The sequence below is a fragment of the Macrobrachium nipponense genome, chromosome 15, assembly GCF_015104395.2.
Source record: "Macrobrachium nipponense isolate FS-2020 chromosome 15, ASM1510439v2, whole genome shotgun sequence".
NCBI lineage: Eukaryota > Metazoa > Arthropoda > Malacostraca > Decapoda > Palaemonidae > Macrobrachium > Macrobrachium nipponense.
Window position 1 is genome coordinate 34393769 of NC_087208.1, and position 21844 is coordinate 34415612.

Sequence of the window (21844 nt, forward strand, 5' to 3'; positions counted from 1 at the left end):
TAGACGTTCGACAGGTTTCTTCCATTCGCAACTGTTGATCGCCTTCTTCTCTCTCTCTCTCTCTCTCTCTCTCTCTCTCTCTCTCTCTCTCTCTCCCGAATTTCCACCTTGGTCAATCCTCTCTCCAATGTTATATGAAATTTTAGGGTCTTCCCTATTTTGCGTCGTAGGCCTTTCTGTTCATAATTTAATATACGGTAGTTTCGGTTTTACGTTTTCGAGGTTACTTTTTTTTCCAAAGTATTTCTTTTAATATATTTTAGAAGGTGCACATTTCTTCTTTTTTGGTCACATCATAATTTTGTGAACTTGGGGCTACTTTACATTTAATAATAAATATTTTTTGTTGTCCGTAATTTTGAATGACTATTAGGAGTCACATCCTCAATATTTACGTCGTTCATAACCCTAGGTTTGTTGCTAATGCACCTGTATACACATGCACAGGGCATGTAGGCTATACGTTGAGGCCTACTCTCGTTTTTATACAGACGTAGATGAAAGGCGAGAACGGTTAATAGTAAAAAAAAATCGTTAGTCTAGCATCCTGGTCGAGTTCAAACATTCTTTGTGCTTCCGGAGGAATTCGAGGGCGTCACAAGTACTTCTTGAGGTAAGAGTCCCTCGTGAAGCCGTCAGATGGCATGGGCATCTCCCCTCCCCCTACCCCTTCCACATAGAGGGGGGGGGGTTCTACCCTGGCACTCTAGATGGCTGGCACCGTCACCCAAAATCAGTTGTCAGTCAGTCATTCGCCCTCGGGCATCTGAGCGCGACACTTCTCTCTTTCGAAGCTGCCCTGTTCGTTGGCGCTCTCATTCTCTCCTCGTCTCGATTCGTAAGCGAGGTCCTTCTCCTCCTCATCCTCCTCCTCTTGCGGGAGGCCTTCTCTTGGCAGATAGAAGCTTAAATTTTTTTTTTTTCACATCCTTCGACTCGGGTGATAGGAAGATGTGGGGGCTGGTGACCCTTGTTTGGATCGTAGGAGTCGCTTCGTCTGTGCCCGTCGAGGACGATGCGCCCCTCGTGCGGGTTGCGAGACAACAGCCTATTTACGGGATTACGTGAGTAATTTGAGTCATTGCATTTTCTGTGTGCTCGTGACTTTTCTGCAATTTATTTTAAAAATACGTTATTTTATACGTTATTTTAATGGTTTTACGACAATTGTGTGGGCAGACTTTTCTGTTATGTTTCACGCCCCTGATTGTGCGGTCAGGCTTCGCTGTTATGTTGAGTGCCCGTAATTATGTGGTCAGGTGATGTTGTTGACCTGTATTTAGCTTTTACCCCAGTTAGTAATTCCTGTTTGCGGACTCACGGAAGTAACTCCTCATTGTGTGTGAAATAGTTATTCATCAGTTTGGCTCGTGAATATTGAATATTAAGGAATAGATTGCTACGGTTTTAAGAGCCAGTCATGAGTAAACTATATTTAAACTATATAGTTTTCAGTTTTGTAGCAACCAGGTTAATATTATATTATTATGTCCGTGGAGTTACCTATGCCAAACTTTCAAGGGTGGAGTGAATGAATGTCAGTCTACGGTGTTCTCTGATTAAAAAAGAGAATGATTTATTTTCGAAGTACTATTATTTTTTTATAAAGCATAAGAACGGTTTAGAATTTTTTAAATGTTCCCCCTCACCATCATCGTTATAATTATAACACTGTATTTTCAGTAAAATCGCTTATTTCACACCATTTAGCTTCCCCCTCGCTACAACTTCTAGATTTGTTATAAGGCCTCTAAAATCCATTCCTGCCCCCAATGCCCATATATATATCACTGTTTGGTAAAAGAAGGGACTGATTTTGGGGGTGGGCAGTCAACAAACGAAATATTGGTAACCGAAATTGACATATCGAGGCTTTTACTGGGTTTATTGTAATAAGTGTTTTTATTTGCCAGTACAGAGAGACGATAAATGTAGGAAAATGTATATGAAGGTTATTAATAATATACTTTTGATCCAAATGCGATATGCAGGTGCGATAGAGACATCACAAACGTAGTTAGATTAAATGAAAAACAAAAACGGCTGTACTCGTAACATTGCAGTCTACGTGAAACGGTAGTGGCGAGTTAAACTAAGATTACAGAATAGTATTCACGGCAAGACAAACTAAAAGAGAAATAACTTGATGATAACAGAAGCAAAGGAAAACAATAGTAAACTAATTAATTAAGTGGAATACGAGCAAACATCTCATTTAAAGGAGAAGAAGAATAAGGCAGACTAACGGTAATGTAAATATGAAAGAGTAACGACAATAAAGATAGAAAGTGTTGGAAGAACGATGAAACTTAAATATATGCCATCCGTAATGTACACACACACACACACACACACATATATATACTATATATATATTATTATATATATATATATATATATATATATATATAGATATATATGTGTGTGTGTGTGTGTGTGTGTGTGTGTGTGTGTGTGTGTGTATTAAAAAAAACTATTTTCTTCGTGTCTGTTCCATAGCCTGATGGCAGATAATTCGTCTAATAAGGCTTGTAAATCGTCTAAGTTTTTTTTTTTTTTTTTTTTTTTTTTTTGCAAACATCTACGTAGCAGAATGATGTTAGATACAGGATTCCATTAATCGTGGTGAGGTTGCGTGTGTGTGTGTGTGTGTTTGGATCGTCATTGTAAACAACAAGTAGTGTATTGCAAGGTCTAAAGACCTTGGTGTATTGGGTTCCTGGGATGAATTTCGGTCAAGAGGAAGCAGTCACGTTGTCAGTCTTACAGGGCGTGTGTTATCTTTGTTTGATGTCAGCTTTATTATGTATAATATTAACCTATTTGACAAAGAACTGCTATGTGCAGAACCAGCGATATTATGCGTTTATTGAATACAAGGATATAGGTATCTACCTCATTTACGAAGCTTCAAGAAGGATTTTACTTTGCTTGCGAAATGCTTTTCTCACGTTGACAACTGAGAATACAAGTAGTAGTTCAGCAATTATTCAAGATGATAGATGTTGGTGTCAGTGGTTAGCTTTAAACTAACCTGGTTGTATAAGTGATGCAGAAAGGGTATCGATTTTCAGTAATTTACTGCCAACTGATGTGGTCATATGAAAGTAAGATGTCAAAATTAGGAGTTCGCGTAATTTTGAGTTGTTGCGTGACAACTTTATCAACAGAGGTCAGTTGATGGAAATTACTGTCATTCGAATATTTGCCGTAACCTGAAAAGGGGAAAATCCTATTGTCAGTATATTTTTGATCATGTATTATTTGGTTTCGAGGTCAAATTTGGTACTTGACCGTAAATAAGTTTGTCATTTTGCTACCAAACTGACTGACGTAATTGCTTTTACATCGTACTTCCATTCAGATATTTGGAGGAGGAAAATCATATTTCTTTCATGTTATTACAGTACTGTTATGTTAGGACAATGGCACATAGAAAGCTCAGTGGAGTACTGTAGTTTGTCAATTTTGCATGAAGTTTTGTATGTTATTCTTGCAATGTTGCTTGAGTTAAGGTTATGATGTGAACTGTATGTTTAAGTCCCCTTTATTGTCGTGACGTCTTGCTCGTGCAAGCAATGAGTAAAAAATGTAAATACATGAATTGTGTAAGTTATATATTTTTTAAAATACAATTTGGTAATAATGAAGAAGGACTACATATTATATCAAAGTTTCTTCAAATGCCCAAGACAAAACCGTACCAGAAAAGGTTAGTTTGTTTCAATCTTTCCTGTTCATCTGGAAACAGAAAAGCAACGCATTTCATGTTGAAATATGATCAGGTCTCTCTTTTATAAACCAGTTATTTTAGCTTGTGTTCGACTGTCATTGCTGACATTCCCGTCAATGTGCCTCCTACGATGCACTGTAGGCATTACTTAAGTTTCTTTGCAGCGTTCCTTTGGCCCCGAGCTGCAACCCCTTTCATTCCCTTTACTATACCTCCGTTCTTATTCTCTTTCTCCCGACTTACTTTCCACACACTCCTAGCAATTGTTTCCGCACCTTTGGCCTTGATTTTATATATCAATAACAATTACATTTTACTCTGATACATCGGTACAATCATATTATACAAGTTCTAACAAAGACACTATTCCGTTAGTTCTCTTCCACAGGGATGATTCCCTCCCTGGCGAGCCCTTCTACGTTTTCTATAAATAAGTTGCCTCTTATATATTATATAATTGTCTTTTAGTATTTCCTCATCAGTATCGTAGCTCCTGCAGAATAGGAGAGTCTTTAGTTCCTGATTTTTTTTTTTTTTTTTATTGGGTCTCTTCTTGTATGATCTTCACTTCGGACGGTATTTTGTTCAATTGTGAAAATTGACGAGGCCACGCCCCTCCAGAAGACATGTACACCCCAGGACCCCTCAACGTCTGCCTCTTTATTAACTTTTTAATCCGCACTCCGATTTCCATCGTCGTCGTATTGTTCATCTGCGTCGAACCCGCCGTCTCTTGCTTAATTTGGGAGAACTCTTGAACGCCCACTGGGGCAGAAGTGCCTTCCAAGAACAGTGTCTTGGTAGAGAGAGAGAGAAGAGGTTCTAAGATGGGTAAGATTTCTAAATTGAATCCTGCTGACACATCGGGTCGGATTTCTCCCTGCTGCCTTTGTATCCTGAATCTTAGCTTTTCCGAATCCGTCTTTCTTGCATAAATTATATCACGAGTCGTGTAACTTGAATACTAATACCGGCCTGGCTTTTGACTGTAATAGTTGATGAAGTTTCGGTGAAAGATTAGGAATTTGAACCTTTTCGTTGTTTCACAGGAAGTTGGTTCCAGTCAGAATCTGAGGTGGTTTTACCTGCGTTATGCCATGGTAAAATCAGAAATACCTACTGTCTTTGTTATGGCCCTATTTTATTATTATTATTTTTTTTTTATGTTCAGCGTTTAGAAAATACGGTGATTTAATGTTGTACTCTCATATTTCCTATATATATATATATATATATATATATAAATATATATATATATAGTATATATTATATATATATTCTTTTTTTAAGAAACTAAAACGCTTTCTTATGGGGCAAACCTACTGTTTTGTCCCTTCATTTTGGGTTTATGCCTTAGCGAATAATAATATAATAATAATAATAATAATAATAATAATAATAATAATAATAATAATAATAATAATAACGTTCAACTAATTTTTGACACTTGATCCCTGTCGCAACTGAAACCTTAATATCATAACCTCATTATTTAAAGAGAACACTTGGCTTATGATCCAGTCATTGGCCGAGATTTAGCTATCCATGTCATGATTTTTATTGCAACCTCCTTTTAGACCTTGTGCCATTCAGTGTTTCTCACAACTCCACTTTGTTTTTTATTATTTATTTTTTTTTCTAGCACGAAGTGAGAGGGTGAGAAGGGTTTGGGGGCGGGGGTGGGGGGAATGGGCATTAAGTATTTTCATTAATTTTACTGAAACTTTAGAAATATGTGTAGGTGTAAAAGGAGATATTCACATAAGCATTTATGGACAAATTACAATCGCTGATTTAAAGTTTTGAAAGTTGCAGAACACCAAAACTCAGTTTACCCTTAAGCCCTACAGTAGAGATAAAAGAAGCCCGATAGAAATATCATTTTCGTCAATGATTTCGGCATTAATTTTGTACACATTCGAAGGACCCAGCGGATTTGCAAGTAGAATTTCCCGAAGCCCCTTGTCACTGGTTGGAATGAAGTGTGTCCTGTCAGGAAATTGAAAAGGCTATACGAGTATGCCGCTCATAGACCTCTTGAATGCTCGGTGGTCGAGATCGAGAGGAACCACTCTTTTGTGATAGGGCAGTGCATAGGTCCCCAAGTCGAGGGACAAAAGCCTAATAAAGACTTGCCTATTCCATGTCTCACAACAATGGACAACTTTTCACGCGCGCCCACATATATAATCAGCGAGAGATGTGTATTTCTGGTGATAGAAGTTCACTCTCGACGTGGTTCGGAAGTCACGTAAAGCCGTTGGTCCCGTTGCTGAATAAACACTGGTTCCATGCAACGTAAAAGCACCATACAAACAAACAAACATATATTATCGTACTGTCGGTCATTTGCGTAATATTTAGGAATTATATCAATGCGAGTTGTCTATTCTAACACACAGAGAGGATTCTCTTTAATGATTATTAACCAGCTTTTCCCTGAGAGTTATAATTATACCGTATTTAACTAAGCTTAGATTTGATAAAGTCACGAACTTATAATGTCAGCAAATGCTCACTTCCGGGTCCCTCTGCCAACGTTTTGTCGACATATGTACATTGTTACAACGCACTATCTGAGTCGGGAAAGCAGCCGTTTGTCAAGTTTTCAGTATTTCGCTTCTTGACTTTTCCGTTTATTGGAATTTTGTTTTACAGTGGTGCCGCTATTTTAAAACAAAAGAATCGGCAGATGGCTTTTATGTTAGATGTAGCAAATGCATTTGTATTTTTACCAAAACGAAAAGAATTTGAGAGAATTTTCGCCGAGCCTTACACAAAAAAACAAATTCTTAAAATTTTGATTAGATGTTTGTAAGAACCAACTGCTGCATTAAATGTGTATGTATGTTATGTATGAAATACCGTGAGCAAAAATACACATAGAACTTACTATTTGAAGAAGATATGGTTCGTTTCATTGCAACTGCATGACCACGCTGACGAAACGAGTGGCCTATCCAACCTCCATCAGTTGAACGAGAGAGAGAGAGAGAGAGAGAGAGAGAGAGAGAGAGAGAGAGGCCAGATAACTGATAAATGCTCTCATTTTTGTCAAACGATTAAATTGGCTTAAGGACACGCCAATTGCTATGAGGATATCTAGATCGTGGTGTCTCTTTCATCCGTTACTCGAACTTTCTGAGCATCACCTTTCATTCAAAAGTCTGCTGGTTGCACAAGTTAGACATTTTTATCGTTTTGTATTAAGCTGAATTTCTGCTAACGAAATCGGAATTGGTGATAAGTTACATTGATTCCACAACAAATTATTCTCTTGAATTCTTGATGGACAATACCTAGGTCCTATCTCTCTCTCTCTCTCTCTCTCTCTCTCTCTATCTCTCGAGTGCTCTCTCTCTTCTCACTCCTCTTCTCTCTCTCGTCTCTTCTCTCATCATCCTTCTCTCTCTTCTCCCTCTCTTCCTCTCTCTCTCTCTTCTTCTCGATTCTTTTTCTTTCCCTTCTCCTCTCCTCTTCTTCTCCCCTCTCCCTCTCTTCTTTTTCAACTCTCTCTTTCTCCATCGTCATCTCTTCTTCCTCCCATCCTCTCCGCTCACCCTACCCCCGTGACTCACCGACCCTCCAGCACTCGGGACCGTCCCACTCCGGTCCCTCTCCTCCCCCACCCCCGCGCCCTCGCTCCCCCAGCCCCACCCTCCTCACCCCACCTCTCTCCTCCCCCCCCCCCCTACCCCCATCTCTCCCAAGCCCTCTCTCTCTCTCCCCTCCTCTCCAAGATTCAGTTCGTCTCTCTCCTCTCTCTCTCTCCTCTCCTCCTCTCGCTCTCTCCTCTCATCTCTCTCTCTCTCTCTCTCCTCTCTCTCTCTCTGTATTTTACTTGAATGTTAATGGTAAAATATGTCAATGGTATTTAGGGTAAGCAAATCCTGATAATTCCTTTGAAAATGCAGCTAGATATATCTAAAATTTTCAGCTTACTGCCGAGTAGTCGGGGTCGCTGTTTTTATAAAGAGCCTTTTCCAGGTGTTTGTGTCTTGTGTCTTTTCCAAGTGTTTGTCTTGTGTCTCCCTTCGTCTTTTCTTTTGTCCTGCGTATCTTCTCGAATGTAGTCTCTCTCCTGCCTCCCTCCCTGATAGTAGAGAGGAATGCGAAAAGTCAAGAATATTTCCAGAAACAATGCAGAAGATAAGGGAAGTGTTTAAAGAAGTAATATTTGTCTTAGGTCATTTTAGAGGCAAATTCTAAGGAAATGAAATATGCATGTGTGTGTGTGTGGTGTGTCAGTATATATGTACTACCTAAGTATACTCATAAATATAATAGGATTCATAATCATTACTTGTACGAACGCGCGTATTCCATAAACAAACGTGGTCCAATGTGGTCTAAATCAGGTTCGCTGTCTCATGCTATAGAATAAATAAAAATGGAAAAGTGACGAGGGTGAGAAGGAAGACAGTAGTGAGAAAAGGGGGGATTATCAAGACACGTCTAGCTAAGCGGAGTATGACAAGGAGTCCATTAGAGCTGAACAGAAAACAAAACAAATTAAGATAAAGTCCCGACGCGGATCGTATGGCCGTGAGAGTTTCGTCCTTTGTCGAATGGTAGCTTTTTGACTTCGGATTAATGCTGGCCCCCGCAAACGGGGGTCGCACTCGACTCCCTAATGGCGTTCATGTGGCCCTTATCAAGTCGCCATATAACCGCATTTCGAGTGGCGTAAGTATATAGATGTTTTATCGGAGGCCGCCATCCATCCACCCGGTTCGTTTCTCTCTCTATCTGAGAGAAATCCAAGTCCGCCAGAGATGGAAGGCCTCGGCTGCAGTAATCAGGCGTTATGTGGATTGTTCTTTGTGCGCGGTTCAGGTTCCACGTTGTCAAGTGAGCTCGGTTGGTATAACATAGTCGATAGGTTGTAGATGTTTAATCGCCCTTTGAATTTGCCTGTTAAATGATACAAATTATAATTTTTTCATTATTATTATTATTGTATATGGTCCTTCAGAGAGAGAGAGAGAGAGAGTGAGTTACTGCCCGAGGAAATAGACCGCATTCATCTCGTGGAAATTAGTAGATATGATATATCATCGGAGCAGTAATGGACATTGGAATAAAATACGGGTATTGCAGATAATATAGATACTCAGTATTTTCAGTATAATCCTTTTTTATCAAGAGAAATATGACTGCCATCCCTTCCACTCCAGCAATGAAATATTTAGAAAGGTGGAAGGTGCCACTCAACAGAGGGCCAAGGTGTGGCTTACCTGTTGTAATATCTATGGAGTAATCGAGCGACGACGGGTCTATAATGGAATGTCATGCATGAGTCAGTACTGAATTGGTGACCAGCTGATGAATAGTAAGTCGATGGTGGTTGTGTGTTATTCACGTAATAAAAATACAACAGATCCCGTAAGCTACAGAGTATGGTCGTGCTTGGCACATATTTCAGACTTGTGTCATAGTAGAATCGTTAGTGTTCGTTATTAGGAAAATAATTTTTATCAACATTGCATTTTCCTTTATCGAAGTGTTGATATATCCTCGTTTTACTAAGAAAAATAAAGTGCTTATGCTGAAAGTCACTTACAGTTAGCATTATCACACACATCAGTGGGTGATTAGTCTTTTACAGATCTAACAACAGTCACTGTTTCCCCATTTGTTAGGACTTTTTTTTATGTTAATATTTCCAACTATTCCGAGGTATTTTAATCATGAGTATCTCTTGATTCGACCTGGGAAGTGATGTTTTAGAATGGTTTATGTGAACGGTACATTTGACTGCGATGCATTACAGTTGCATTTAGATCATGTGGAAACTCAATGACCACTAAGACCAAACCAATACTGAGTGCCCACCTGTTCGAGAACAGTACCAACCGTGCAGGTATCCGAGCAGCATTATGAGATTTGAATCAAGGGTAACAGCTTGAGCATGACCTCATTCAAGATATATGCTGACGTTGGTAGCTTTCCCAGAACATTAGGTCTGAGATAGTATTCTGTGAAATTCAGCCACGAAAATGCCGTCAACAATTTTTTTGAAATTTAAATATGATGTGACGTAGCTTGGGCAAACCTGATTGGTATAAGTAGTAACGCTTGAACATTGAATTATGAACTATGAATTCCACAAGGTTGTTGTTGTTGTATGGTGCTTTTGCGTTGCATGGAACCAGGGGTTATTCAGCAACGGGACCAACGGCTTTACATGACTTCCGAACCACGTCGAGAGTGAACTTCTATCGCCAGAAATACACATCTCTCACTCCTCAATGGAATGGCCGAGAATAGAACCCGCGACCACCGAGGTAGGACGCTAATACCATACCAACCACGCCGCTGAGGCGCTTGAATTCCACAAGGGAATAGGTTTCATTGTGTACTTTACCTAAAGGTTGTAGGCTTGCGAATTACGATTTTACTTTAAGCTTATTACCACTTCTGCTTATTGTGATATGGTGGCAAAATTAATAGAAAGAAATGTTGTGCTAATCTCACCTTACATATCGAAGTAGCAAAAATAGACTTATGTACTACTGTCAAAAATAAGTTAATTCAGGTTAGGAAATGTGAATCATTTAAACGACCATATTTATCTTTGGCCTGTGGAAAGTTTCAAAAGACGGTTACCGGTGTCCTGTGCTATGGTGACACCCTCTATCCTTGTCCCAGCTAATTTTAACCGATTCATTCATTGCAGCTATTTTCGCTAATCTACCGAAGCTGAATGGGGCAGTGTACTAGATTAAACTAATTACGCTCATAAGAATTAAACTGGCGCTGTACGGGATTACGATAGCGAAGGCACCTGCTTTAATGCTAAGCTAGAAGTGTAGAATTTTATTTATCTTTTTTCTGGTCTCTTAGTTGAGGGTCAGCTCCATGATTCGGACAACCATGTTGTTCTTTTAAAAGTCTCTACCAGTGATTTGAATTCAAATGTAAAAGGACTTTTATTACACCTGAGTTCTATTTCCGAGACGACGTTTTTGGAAATGTTCTCAAAATCGAATGGTATAAAGCAAAAGAAACTTGGCTCCTAACTTCGCTACATGTGATACCCATCATATATTTGTGTATAAATAAGACACATCAGACGAAAATGAATTTGATGCTAACTTTTAAGAAATGAAGTTATTATTGAGAAATCTCAATAAACAATGAAAATATTCAAGAATGATTGTTCAAGATATGAAAACAACTACGGGAAAGAAATGGAATGAACTATTTCATAATAAAAATAATTATAATCAACGGTTATCATTCATTTTAACGTGAGTATAGATACCGTCAAATGTTTCTGTAAAGATATAACGATCAATATCATAAACCCTCAACAACACACTTAACTCTGTCGGAAATTAGATACCCTTATAACAGTGTATATGCAATCAACCTAATCCTCTCTTCTCTCTCTCTCTCTCTCTCTCTCTCTCTCTCTCTCTCATAAAACAAAACTCTACCGTTCTTGAGTTACAAGTTACTAACCAAGTAGTTTTTATTGGTTATAAAATAAGCCCTTGTAAATGGCAGCTTGTGAAGTGTTTATAAGGATTCCTGTGTCCGTACTTCCGTTGCACGTGATCGTAATGTTTAGCACCTTTTTAAAATCACTGCTGATAAATTTCACTGTCGGATTGTAATTAGTTGTAAGTTGCTAGTACGTAGGGCAGCGTTTCCCAACCAGGGTTCCGTGGTTCCTCATTCCATCATCGGGGGTTCCGCAAGAAGTCTTGAAATAAATTTGTATTGCAAATGACGCTGATCTGAATTTACACAGCTCAGATAGTAGTGGTAGATATTATATGGTTTATATTACAGTAATATATATATATATATATATAAGATATATATATATATATAAATATATATATACAGAGAGAGAGAGAGAGAGAGGAGAGAGAGAGAGAGAGAGAGAGAGAGAGAGACTGCCTGTAGATAAAGGTTCCCTAGGATATGTAAAATTGTTTCAAGGGTTCCTTGAACATATAAAGGTTGGGAATCACTGATGTAAGGCATCCAGTAGGTGTAAGATCCGGGTAAATTTTGTCCCTTGAAAAATACGGTTGTATGGTATCTATTGATTTTAGTTTTCTGTAAAAAGAAAGCTATTGAGATGCTGTTTTTGTCTCTCAGTTTGGAACTTTTTCTTTCACCCGTCAGGTCTTATAAACTTAGGCTAGAGGATTGCAAATTGCTGTATTGATCATCCACCCTCCAATCATCAAACATACAAAATTGCAGCCTCCTACCATCAGTAGTTATTATTTTATGGAAGTTTAAAGTTAGTCATGATCGTGCGTCTACCACCTTTGAGTGCCAACAACACAGGCCAGCACCGGGCCAGGGATAAAAGTTTCATAGGCCGCGGCTGAGAGTTTCATACACCATTATACGTTGTACAGAAAACTCGATTGCACCAAAGAAATTTCGGAGTATTTTTTTTATATTAGATTGTTTTCTGAGACGCTCATAAATCCTTATGTATTGCCATGTTATTTTACACAATAATAAACATGGTTATCGATTTGTATGAAGGTTATTTATATACGCCTATGTTTAGTCAAAAGGCAAAGGGACTCTTACAGAAAATATTACCCTTTAAAGAAAACTTTCAGAAGTTACACGGACCCTATTCATGTGCTGTCCTAATTTATCTTCCTTCTTGAAGGTAGTTCCGCTTTTTGAGAAACTTTGAGGAACTCAATGGCCCGTGGCAGCTACCAATCGCCATAGATCTTGCCTAGCCGTGCTTGCCAAAAGCCACAGGTGGGTCAGAAGGAGAAGGAAAAGCCAAAGTTCGGTTCTTTGAGGCAATCGAAGTTGCTGGCAGACAGATGGCAATCACTCATTCATTCATATATATATTATAATATATATATATATATATATATATATATATATATATATATATATATATATATACTGCAAGCCTTCATTTTAAAATGGGGAAGTCTTCATTCAGAATCAATACACCAGTTATATCTGTCAGTATTAAATCTCTTAATTCTTGAATGAAACTAAAGAACTGCGTCCCATGTACAGCATCTGGATACAATAGAAGTGTAAAACACGAGGTTCTGTTTCGCGTATATACGTTACTCGTTTTTGTGAATACTACTTCCTTCATACCAGGGAGCGTTTTGGAATTCGGTCATCCTTTTGCTGCTATCAGTATTGGGATATCATGGTCATATGGCTCCTTTAGTTTCGAACTCTTAGCATACAACTTACATTTATCATGGTGTTTTCATTTTGTTGTGCTCTCCCCGTGCATCTTATTCAGGTCTTTTTACAATTTGTTTTTCCAAGCGATAGTTTGAGACGTTTCCATTTGGTTTTTATTTTTGTTTGCAATTTACAATCTGCCCTTTGCTGCCTTAAGGCCGCCAATAACGTTCAGTTATACCTGCGCAGTTGCAGTTATGCGTGCGCAGTCGGCCTGTGCATGCGAAACTGAACCCCTTGCACATGACTGCGCATGTATAATTGTGAACGTAAGTCGCGGCCTTCAGAAAGACTGGGCTTGTCAGTACATATATTCATTATTCGATTCCGTCTACCTTAAGTCTGCTACTTGAATAAGAGTAAAATCGCTCTCTCTCTCTCTCTCTCTCTCTCTCTCTCTCTTCTCTCGCCATTGGCTCTCATTTTCAGTAATTGCATAAATGAGTTTTTTACTCATTTTTATATTTAATAAAGACACAAGAAGCTTGTTTTGTAAAAGAGAACGGACGTGGACTATCTTGGTTTAAACCCAGTAGTGCGGACGCCAACCCCAAAAAATACCATTATCACACTTGAAGATAAATTATGATTCATCATAATTTTCTTGCATTCGCGGAAACTTGGGAAGTTGACCCTTAAACTCGTGAGCATCCTGTGACAGAGATAAGAAATGTAGGCGATGCTGCATACTCACGCATTATTCGTCACTTAGTGACGCACAAATACCATACTAATTTTCTTAAGAGTGTCGCTTTGAGTAGAGTGACATTAGGGTAGATAAAGAAGTACGCGTTAAAAAGCTTTTTTAATTTTATTTTGTCTTATTACTGATATTAAATATCTCTGTTGGAACCGGATAAGAAATCCTCTCAGATCTTCAGCAGCAGAGCGTGGCGACAGTGGATGGCAACGGAGCCATCATTAAGATTCCTTATTTCTAATGAGAAAAACAGCTAAAGGTTGAACGAAATCCCCGTAATATATATAGTCTCCCTTGAGGGGAATTTATTTATCTGTCAGGTGGTCTCCTGCTGACGTCAGGACGACAGCTGACTATGCCAGGCCGACAGGAGATAGCATCGGAGCCCGGAGGTGGCTCCCAGGGAGAGCCGTCACATCCTGCGTGACTATTAACTCTCCCGTTTGAGGGGACAGATCGACTTATAACGTTAGATCTCGGGACGCTCAAAGCAGTGACAGGTTCTCGAAGGGGATGAGGGGAAACGTCAGAGCGATTCGGTTATTAAATACATATTTCAAAGTGGGGGGGAGGCGACCATTAAGGCATATACTGTGTGGCTACCACAGGAGAGGGAGAGAGATTTTGTTACTGGATGGTAACATTTCTCTCTCTCTCTCTCTCTCTCTCTCTCTCTCTCTCTCTCTCTCTCTCACACACACTGCATCTGTATCATCGCCTGAAGAAGGCGAAATTTAAACAGAGCGAGTGAAGTAGCCCTTGAAAAGGTTTGAGAATGGCGTAAACTCGACATGACCTCCTCCTCCTCCTCTTCCTCCTCCTCCTCCTCCTCCTCTGGAAAAATAAACACCCACTCCAGAGTGTAGGTATCCCTTTCCACCTGGGACTCATACTTAATAATAACGGAACGACACGACTATGCCCTTGAAGACGCCAGGAGGATCCTGGCTCTATCAAGGGCTGTATCTACGTAGGGACCTTGATTTTCCAGTCGCCAGAACGTATTCCTTTATGTTAGGTCATTTAGCTGTATCATAGTCCTTCCGCCCCGCCCCCCCCCCCCTCCCATCCCACTTCGTCACGTGGAGATGTTACCCTGATATTCGACCGTCTCTATATTTGAAGCGGTTTATCGCTCCCTGCCTTAATCTCTTTATAGCGAGGAAATGTAAGTAAGGTTAAGGATGACGTCAGCGCAAAGAAAAAGTTCTGTCCCGAAGCTCTCTTTGTGTGCGCGCCAGAATTGCCGGCGTCTCCCCGCGCGATAAAAAAAAAAAAAAAAAAAAAAAGTGTCATTGATGGCTTCTGTCGGCGGTGTTCGCTTGCGTAAGCACGTTTGTCAGCGTTTGGTGTGCCTGGGATTTGTTTGCGTAGGACGATTAGCTAAGGTAAATAAAAAGGCAATTAGGTTAAAATCGTTGACGCTCACATACTGTGCAGGCATCCGTTGTGTCGTAAGTTGTATACTTAATACAAAGGCTATATTTGCATATCTTTTGTCTTAGCGTGCATGCAAAGGGAATTAAGTAAATGACTCTTCAGTCTTGCGTTCCATATAATTGTTGGAAATGCGTTGTATACGTACTACACGCACGAATATATATGAAGCCATTTTTGCATCAGCGCAAGTGTTTTTATTTGGGATATCATGCAACGAGTGTTTTTAGCAGTTTGGGAATTGTCGCCAATGAAATTCACCTTTCGCGCGGTAAGAGCAAAAACAAGAGTGTAAATTACATCAAAAGTCATCATCAGTGCCAGACCGCCGATTATTTTCAGTAGTAAGAGGTGAAGGGAAGTGCATTCTCTCTCTCTCTCTCTCGCTCTTATCAAGGTTCTGTTGTTCATTCGGTCTCACTTATTAAAGAAAAACAAAAGTGAAAATAACAAGTTTCAATTTGGAAGGTAAGGAAAAAAAATTAAAGAAAAAATTCTGGCATGCCAGAGGTACTTGCGCAGCTATTTAAAATCATTGCCAAGGTTTTGTTGCTACGACCGCAAATAGTGTGGTAACGTCTTAACATTACTGCTTCCATACCTTTAACGATGCGGTACAATAAAACAGATCGTATTGCCCTGATGTTCGAATTAGTGGTTCCTGCTGTGTGCATTTTTCTAGCAGCGCCCCTTAGGCTATTGTTGGTAAACATTTTAAAAAGAATGCGGACCCGCTTTAAGTTTTACTGTTTAGAGATAATCCAGTCCTGTTCCCAGAAAAAAGAATTATAAGAATAAAGTTCAAGGAAAATACATACATTAAAATATAGAAGTTTACCTCCCATCACAATGATCAAAGTTTTAATGTGTACTCGCGTTCGTCGTGACTGTAAATTCGATATATCAATCCACAAATACAAATTAAAAACTCTGGCCTCCTCACTACGTATGGGTCCTGAGACCTGTTTTGTTCAGTTTCTTTTGTGGCTTAGTTGACTTTTAAGTCGTGAATAAAGTCATTGATGGATAGTCGTCTGTCGTGGTTGACAACAAGGGTATAGGGAATATTGAAAACATGAATGGGTGGGATCTTTCGGAGCCATCCGTCGTTGAAAAGGTTTTAAAAAGGCCGTATATATATATATATATATATATATATATATATATATATATATTATATATATATATATATATATATATATATATATATATATATATACTTCCAATCTTCTCGGGCAAAACGCTTATTTGTGAAGAAAGCGAGGGGAGGAAGGTAGGACTGGTATTATTTTTAGAAAGTTGTTGGCAGAAATCATATCATTGTCCTTAAATTATCCCGAGGTAGAAAAAAAGGTTTGGCGTTGGGCCATGCCGCTGCCTCTATGGCGCAGTTCGGATAATGTAACTTTTTTTTTCTTCTTCTTCTTCTCTCCCCTTAAGAAAATGAACGAAGGCAAGTGCCACTGATACCAGGGAGAGGTTGTTTCCGTGTGATGCGTGTGTAGGACCCAAGTGTAGTATTGTATTCCTTGTCTGCTGTAGAGATGGTTATTTGTCAGTCCGCCCGCACTTTTTGCACTTTGTCAGTCCGCCCTCAGATCTTAAAAACCACCGAGGCTAGAGGACTGAAAATTGGTATGTTGATCAGCCACCCTCCAATCATCAGACATACCAAATTGCAGCCCTCTAGCCTCAGTAGTTTTTACTTTTAAGGTTAATGTTAGCCATGATCGTGAGTCTGGCAACGCAACAACACAGGTCACCATGGCCGGCTGAGAGCTTCATGGGCCGCGGCTCATACAGGATTATCCTGAGACCACCGAAAGACACATTTATTTTCGGTGGGCTTGATCATACACTGTACGGAAAACTCGATTGCGCCGAAGAAACTTTGGTGTAATTTATTCTTATTTACAACTTCTAAGTTCCCAAAGGGAGGCGTCTTCTATTTTGTTTGTTCAAATCCTCCGTCTTGCAAAGTATGTGGAAGTGACCCATAGGCTGGAAATGCCGTTAGTGCACTTCGTGCGGTGCACTGTAGGCATTAGTTAAGGTACTTTGCGGTGTCCCTTTGGTCCCTAGCTGCAATCCTTTTCATTCCTTTTACTGCACCTCCGTTCATATTCTTTCTTCCATCTTACTTTCCAACCTCGCTTAAGAATCGAGTGATAGTGCAACTGCTTTGAGGTTTTCTTCCTGGTACAACTTTTAAGCCTTTTTACTCTCAGTGTCTGTTTCAGTGCTGAATGACCTCATATGCCCAGCGCTTGGCCTTCGGCATAAATTCCATATTCTATTCGATTCTAAATTATGCAAGATGGTTAAGCATTTGATGGAAGATGTGGCAGCTGTCGTTCAAAAGATTTAATGGAAAGAAACAATATCATACAGGAATGTTCTATTCACTATGACGTGGGGCGTCTCATGCCCACTTTAGCATGACCTACTTGCTTGTCCGTCCTTTAGTTTAATGAACCACGGGGCTCATGGTGGTTGTAGGCCTAATAAACAGTGTATTGAGATGTCTTTAGAACGATACACGTCGAAATGTTTTTTTTTTTATATTTGAAATGCTCCAACGCAGCTGTTTATATATATATGTATATATATATATATATATATATATATATATATATGTATATATATATATATATACATGTATGTATGTATATATATCTAATATATATCTATATATATATATATATAAATAATATATATATATATACAGTATTTACGAATGGCTGCTTCACACACACACACAAACACGCACATACATATGTGTGTATGCGTATGTATAATTGCGTGTGTGTGTATATTGTGAATATACGTGTGTACGTTCGCACCTTGGTTCTACCCTCAGTACAATAAATACCATGGCGTTCATTTTATAAAACATTAAAACACCCACCTCGATTCAAACAAATCCTGGCATGTTTCAAAACGTAAAATAAGTCATAAGAAAGGGTCCCAGGGCGTGTTTTTGTAACAAGACGACAAGGAGATAAAAGAATATCCTCGTTGGGAGACGAAGTCATAACAACCGGATTCGTGGCGTGAAATCTTTGTCTTGAGAAGAAGAAAAAAAATAGTGACGGTTGCTCTAACTGATAGTTAATATCGCCCAGAATTAGACGTCACCTGTTAGGCTAGGACGGGGAAGGGAGGTGTTGGAGAAGACATATTGCAATTATGTAAGGCTGCACTTGCTCATGTCGGACCTGCCAACTTTCAACGTTTCAGATACGCAAGTCGTACTTGACTTTTTTTTTTTTTTTTTTGCCGTTGTCAACATGTTTGTTTTCGTAGTTAAGAAATACGTTTTTCCTCATTTTCCAGTCATTCTCGGTTGTAACTGCATTACTTTTTTTTTTTTTTTTTTTTTTTTTTTTTGCAACTTTTAAAGCAGTTTTATTTTATTCATACTTTTATGTTAATATTGCATGTACTCCAGCATATAATCTGTCAACTCTTAGTAGGTTCTAAGGCAAGTTGAGCCCGTTATCAAAACTTTGTTTTTACAAAAGGAGAAAATTGTTTTGAACCTTGTTTTTATATTATTGCAGCTAAAGAAGCAGAGTACAGTAATATTAGAAGCATGTCCTAGAAACATCAAAGACGGTAGCCACCACAAACGCCGTGAATAGATACATAAAGAGCAGTGCACAAGTTAAACACCAATAAACGGCAGGAGATATTGTTTGCTGACTGTTGTCACCCGATTTGGAAAGACCCCTCCTATCTCATAACTAACATAATAAAATAAATAATAAATAGATAAAATAAATAAAAATAATAATTTCAAGGTGGTGTTACTCTCCGCCTACAGTGGGAACTGCTCGAAATAGTATGAAAGGGTCGGTAATTTCAAATGAAAGCTGCGTTATGAATTAATATTTTATTACTTAATCATCTCTCCAAGTTCTATAGTTGCCGTAATGGTGGCCTCGCATTTTGAAGAAACCTGTCTCTATTGTAATGGTCTTGTATCAAAATTGGTTGTCATTCAATTTATTTCCCGAGTCTCATGTGTTATACCGTATGTATTCTAATGAAGTACAACTGTCATGCTGTCATTCATCAATCTTTGGAAGTCCTTGTAGTTCTCGTACGCCCATCATCGTTATCGTCATAGACCTGATTTGAAATACACACACACACATATATATATACGTTAAGCCATTTCCGTTACCATTGTTAGGTAGAAAAATAAAAATAAGGACAATAATCCATTGCCACATTGTCACGTAGACTGGTGGATCGAGGATGAACCCCTTATGTAGTAAATTTCATAAATAATACTTCATACACCTACACAGAAGGCTCACCAGCAGAGTATTCCTCGCATTCTGGATATGATATTTATACACACATCCATACATATCCACCGGATCATTCACAACCGGGAACTTGAGGTCACTGACCTCCGTACGTTCTATTCTTGGTCAGGGTCCATCTCATTGTACCCTGATTGAAAGAAATATTATTCAGTTTCTCCCTTTATGTGTTTCTAGGTGGCGTTCCTGTCATTTTATTCAAACTGCAGTCAGCCTCTGTCCCCCTCCCCCCTTCCTCCTCAAAACTCACGCCGGAAAGTAATTTGAAAAAATATATACGATATTCAAGGTGAGGTGAGGAAGTTAGGGTACGCAACTGTTACGCAGGTAACAGGGTGTATCCTCTCTCTCTCTCTCTCTCTCTCTCTCTCTCTCTCTCTCTCTCTCTCTCTCTTCAGATATCCTCCCTTGCGTGAAATATTTGTCACTCCTTCAGACGATATCCTCTTTTGCAGTTAGGAGTCTCTCTCTCTCTCTCTCTCTCTCTCTCTCTCTCTCTCTCTCTCTCTCTCTCAAGCGAATTAGCATTAAACAAATTCCCGCTCTGCAAAATATATCATTTGCTCTCATGGGAGATTCTTTGAAAACGAACATACAGAAGAGAAAAAAAATCATAAATTGACGACTAATTCGTGGTCGATGGCTTTGTACTCGCTGCTTGGGCCGACAAATTGTTCCATCCGCAGTGTTTTCCTGTGAGGAAGTTTGTTGCTTTTGACAAAAGAGCATCGCTTTGGTCAGCTTTCGAATGTTTTGATTGACCGTTATGTATCTAGCTGGTGTTTAGGCGATATAACTGCGACCAATTCATGCAGAATGCATTAGTGAATGACAACGCCTCATTGAAATTAGGGCCATTGTATGTATGTATACACACACACATTGCACAACTAAGGTTATGAGAGAAAATGGGAACACGAAAATGGATCGGGGAATTCATACAAGAATTTGGGAGTAAAAATTTGGAGTGTCGGTAAGATGAAGGATAAAGTGAGTCGCAGAATAGACGAAGCAAAGAAATTCAGTGTTTATAGAAGTCCAGGTTGAATTGCATGAAGGAATTGTTGAGCCAACTCTGAGAAGCTTGGATTTTGATTACGAATGAGAAGAGGAAACGTTGAGGCCAATGAGGTAAATTGTTTGTGTAGCAAATTTCAGTATTATAGAAGAATTGAAAATGTGAAGTTGAGGTTCATAATAGTGCGAAAAGGGTTATCGTAGATGAAGTATGGATCACTGTATTTTGAGATGGTTCAGTCATGTAGAAAAACTGACCGTAGAAAGATTGTAGTTAAAAAGTGTCAGAGTAAAAAGAAACACAGATAAAGTAAGTACCAGATAGATGGCGTGAAAGATATACTATGCGAAGGGAAGTAAATTTTGCATTCAGCTGCGTGAGTGTATGATGCTGCTAATGTTGTCTTTGTTTTCTGCACTGGGTTCATCTACGATTTACCTCTTCAAGTAAGAGTTTGGCGATGATCGCTGTCTTTTGTGTACTCATGAGCCACCCTTTTTTAGGTGGTATGGTTTGATGTTCAGAGCAATATGTCTTCGTTGCCAGAATCGACGTCTTGCTTGAGGTTGTAGATGAAATATCAGAGGCCAACTCATTCCTTTGAAAACAATTTTAATGTTTACTGGATGTTTCAGAAAATGCACAGTTCCAACAGTAGTATGAATGGATATAAAGGCCGTTGATTTTTCGGTAATGATTATGTCTTGCCTTCAGCAAGCACAAGCCCTTAAACGTTATCGTCCGTAGGTGATGGTAAGGTGTTAAAAGTGCATAAGAGGCGATACTAACTAGCGGAGACGAAGGGCAAAGTCGTGTTAGAAAGATGTTTATACGAGATGGGAACGTACGCTAATCAATCCTTCAGCCGATTAGTGGGAAGGATGAACCAACCCATGTTCCTTGGCACCATAGATCCTGTGTAAATACCTCTGTCTCACGACTTCGATGACAGAACTTTGCTCATTCTGAAATTGCCCCGTAGACTCTGGAAACTCCCAAGAAACTGGTATTGATGTAATGATTAGATTTTTTTAAAATTTCGACTGCTACATGTTGATAAAAGGGGTTGATAACTAACGAAGAAAGAAAATTACTGATAATCTACGTTTAAATTTGCTTGTCATACGAGAATTCTCTCTCTCTCTCTCTCTCTCTCTCTCTCTCTCTCTCTCTCTCTCTCTCTCTCTCTCTCTCTCTCTCTCTCTTGAAATGCGATGCCTAAAAGTTTTTTTGTTCCTGGCTGCTATCTGTTCACGAGTCACAGCAAATATTGATTTTTTCCCCGCAGAATCTTCGGTATTAAATGACTGTGTGTATTCTTTACGTATCTATTCACATGGTTCCTGACGCCGTTCCCATATGGGACACATTGTTAAAAGTATTTTTTGTCAACGGCGTGAGTGTGTGTGTAAAGA

At 39.1% G+C, this 21844-nt stretch overlaps 1 protein-coding gene across 1 annotated transcript in view; it reads left to right on the forward strand.

Moving 5' to 3' along the window:
- The first annotated feature begins 732 nt into the window (after positions 1-732).
- LOC135227077 (uncharacterized) overlaps positions 733-21844 on the forward strand; it is a 48160-nt gene continuing 27048 nt past the window's right edge. The window contains exon 1 of the mRNA XM_064266909.1: positions 733-1064. Coding sequence (XP_064122979.1) covers positions 952-1064 — 113 coding nt within the window. The 5' untranslated portion in view covers positions 733-951. The remainder of the gene's footprint in view (positions 1065-21844) is intronic.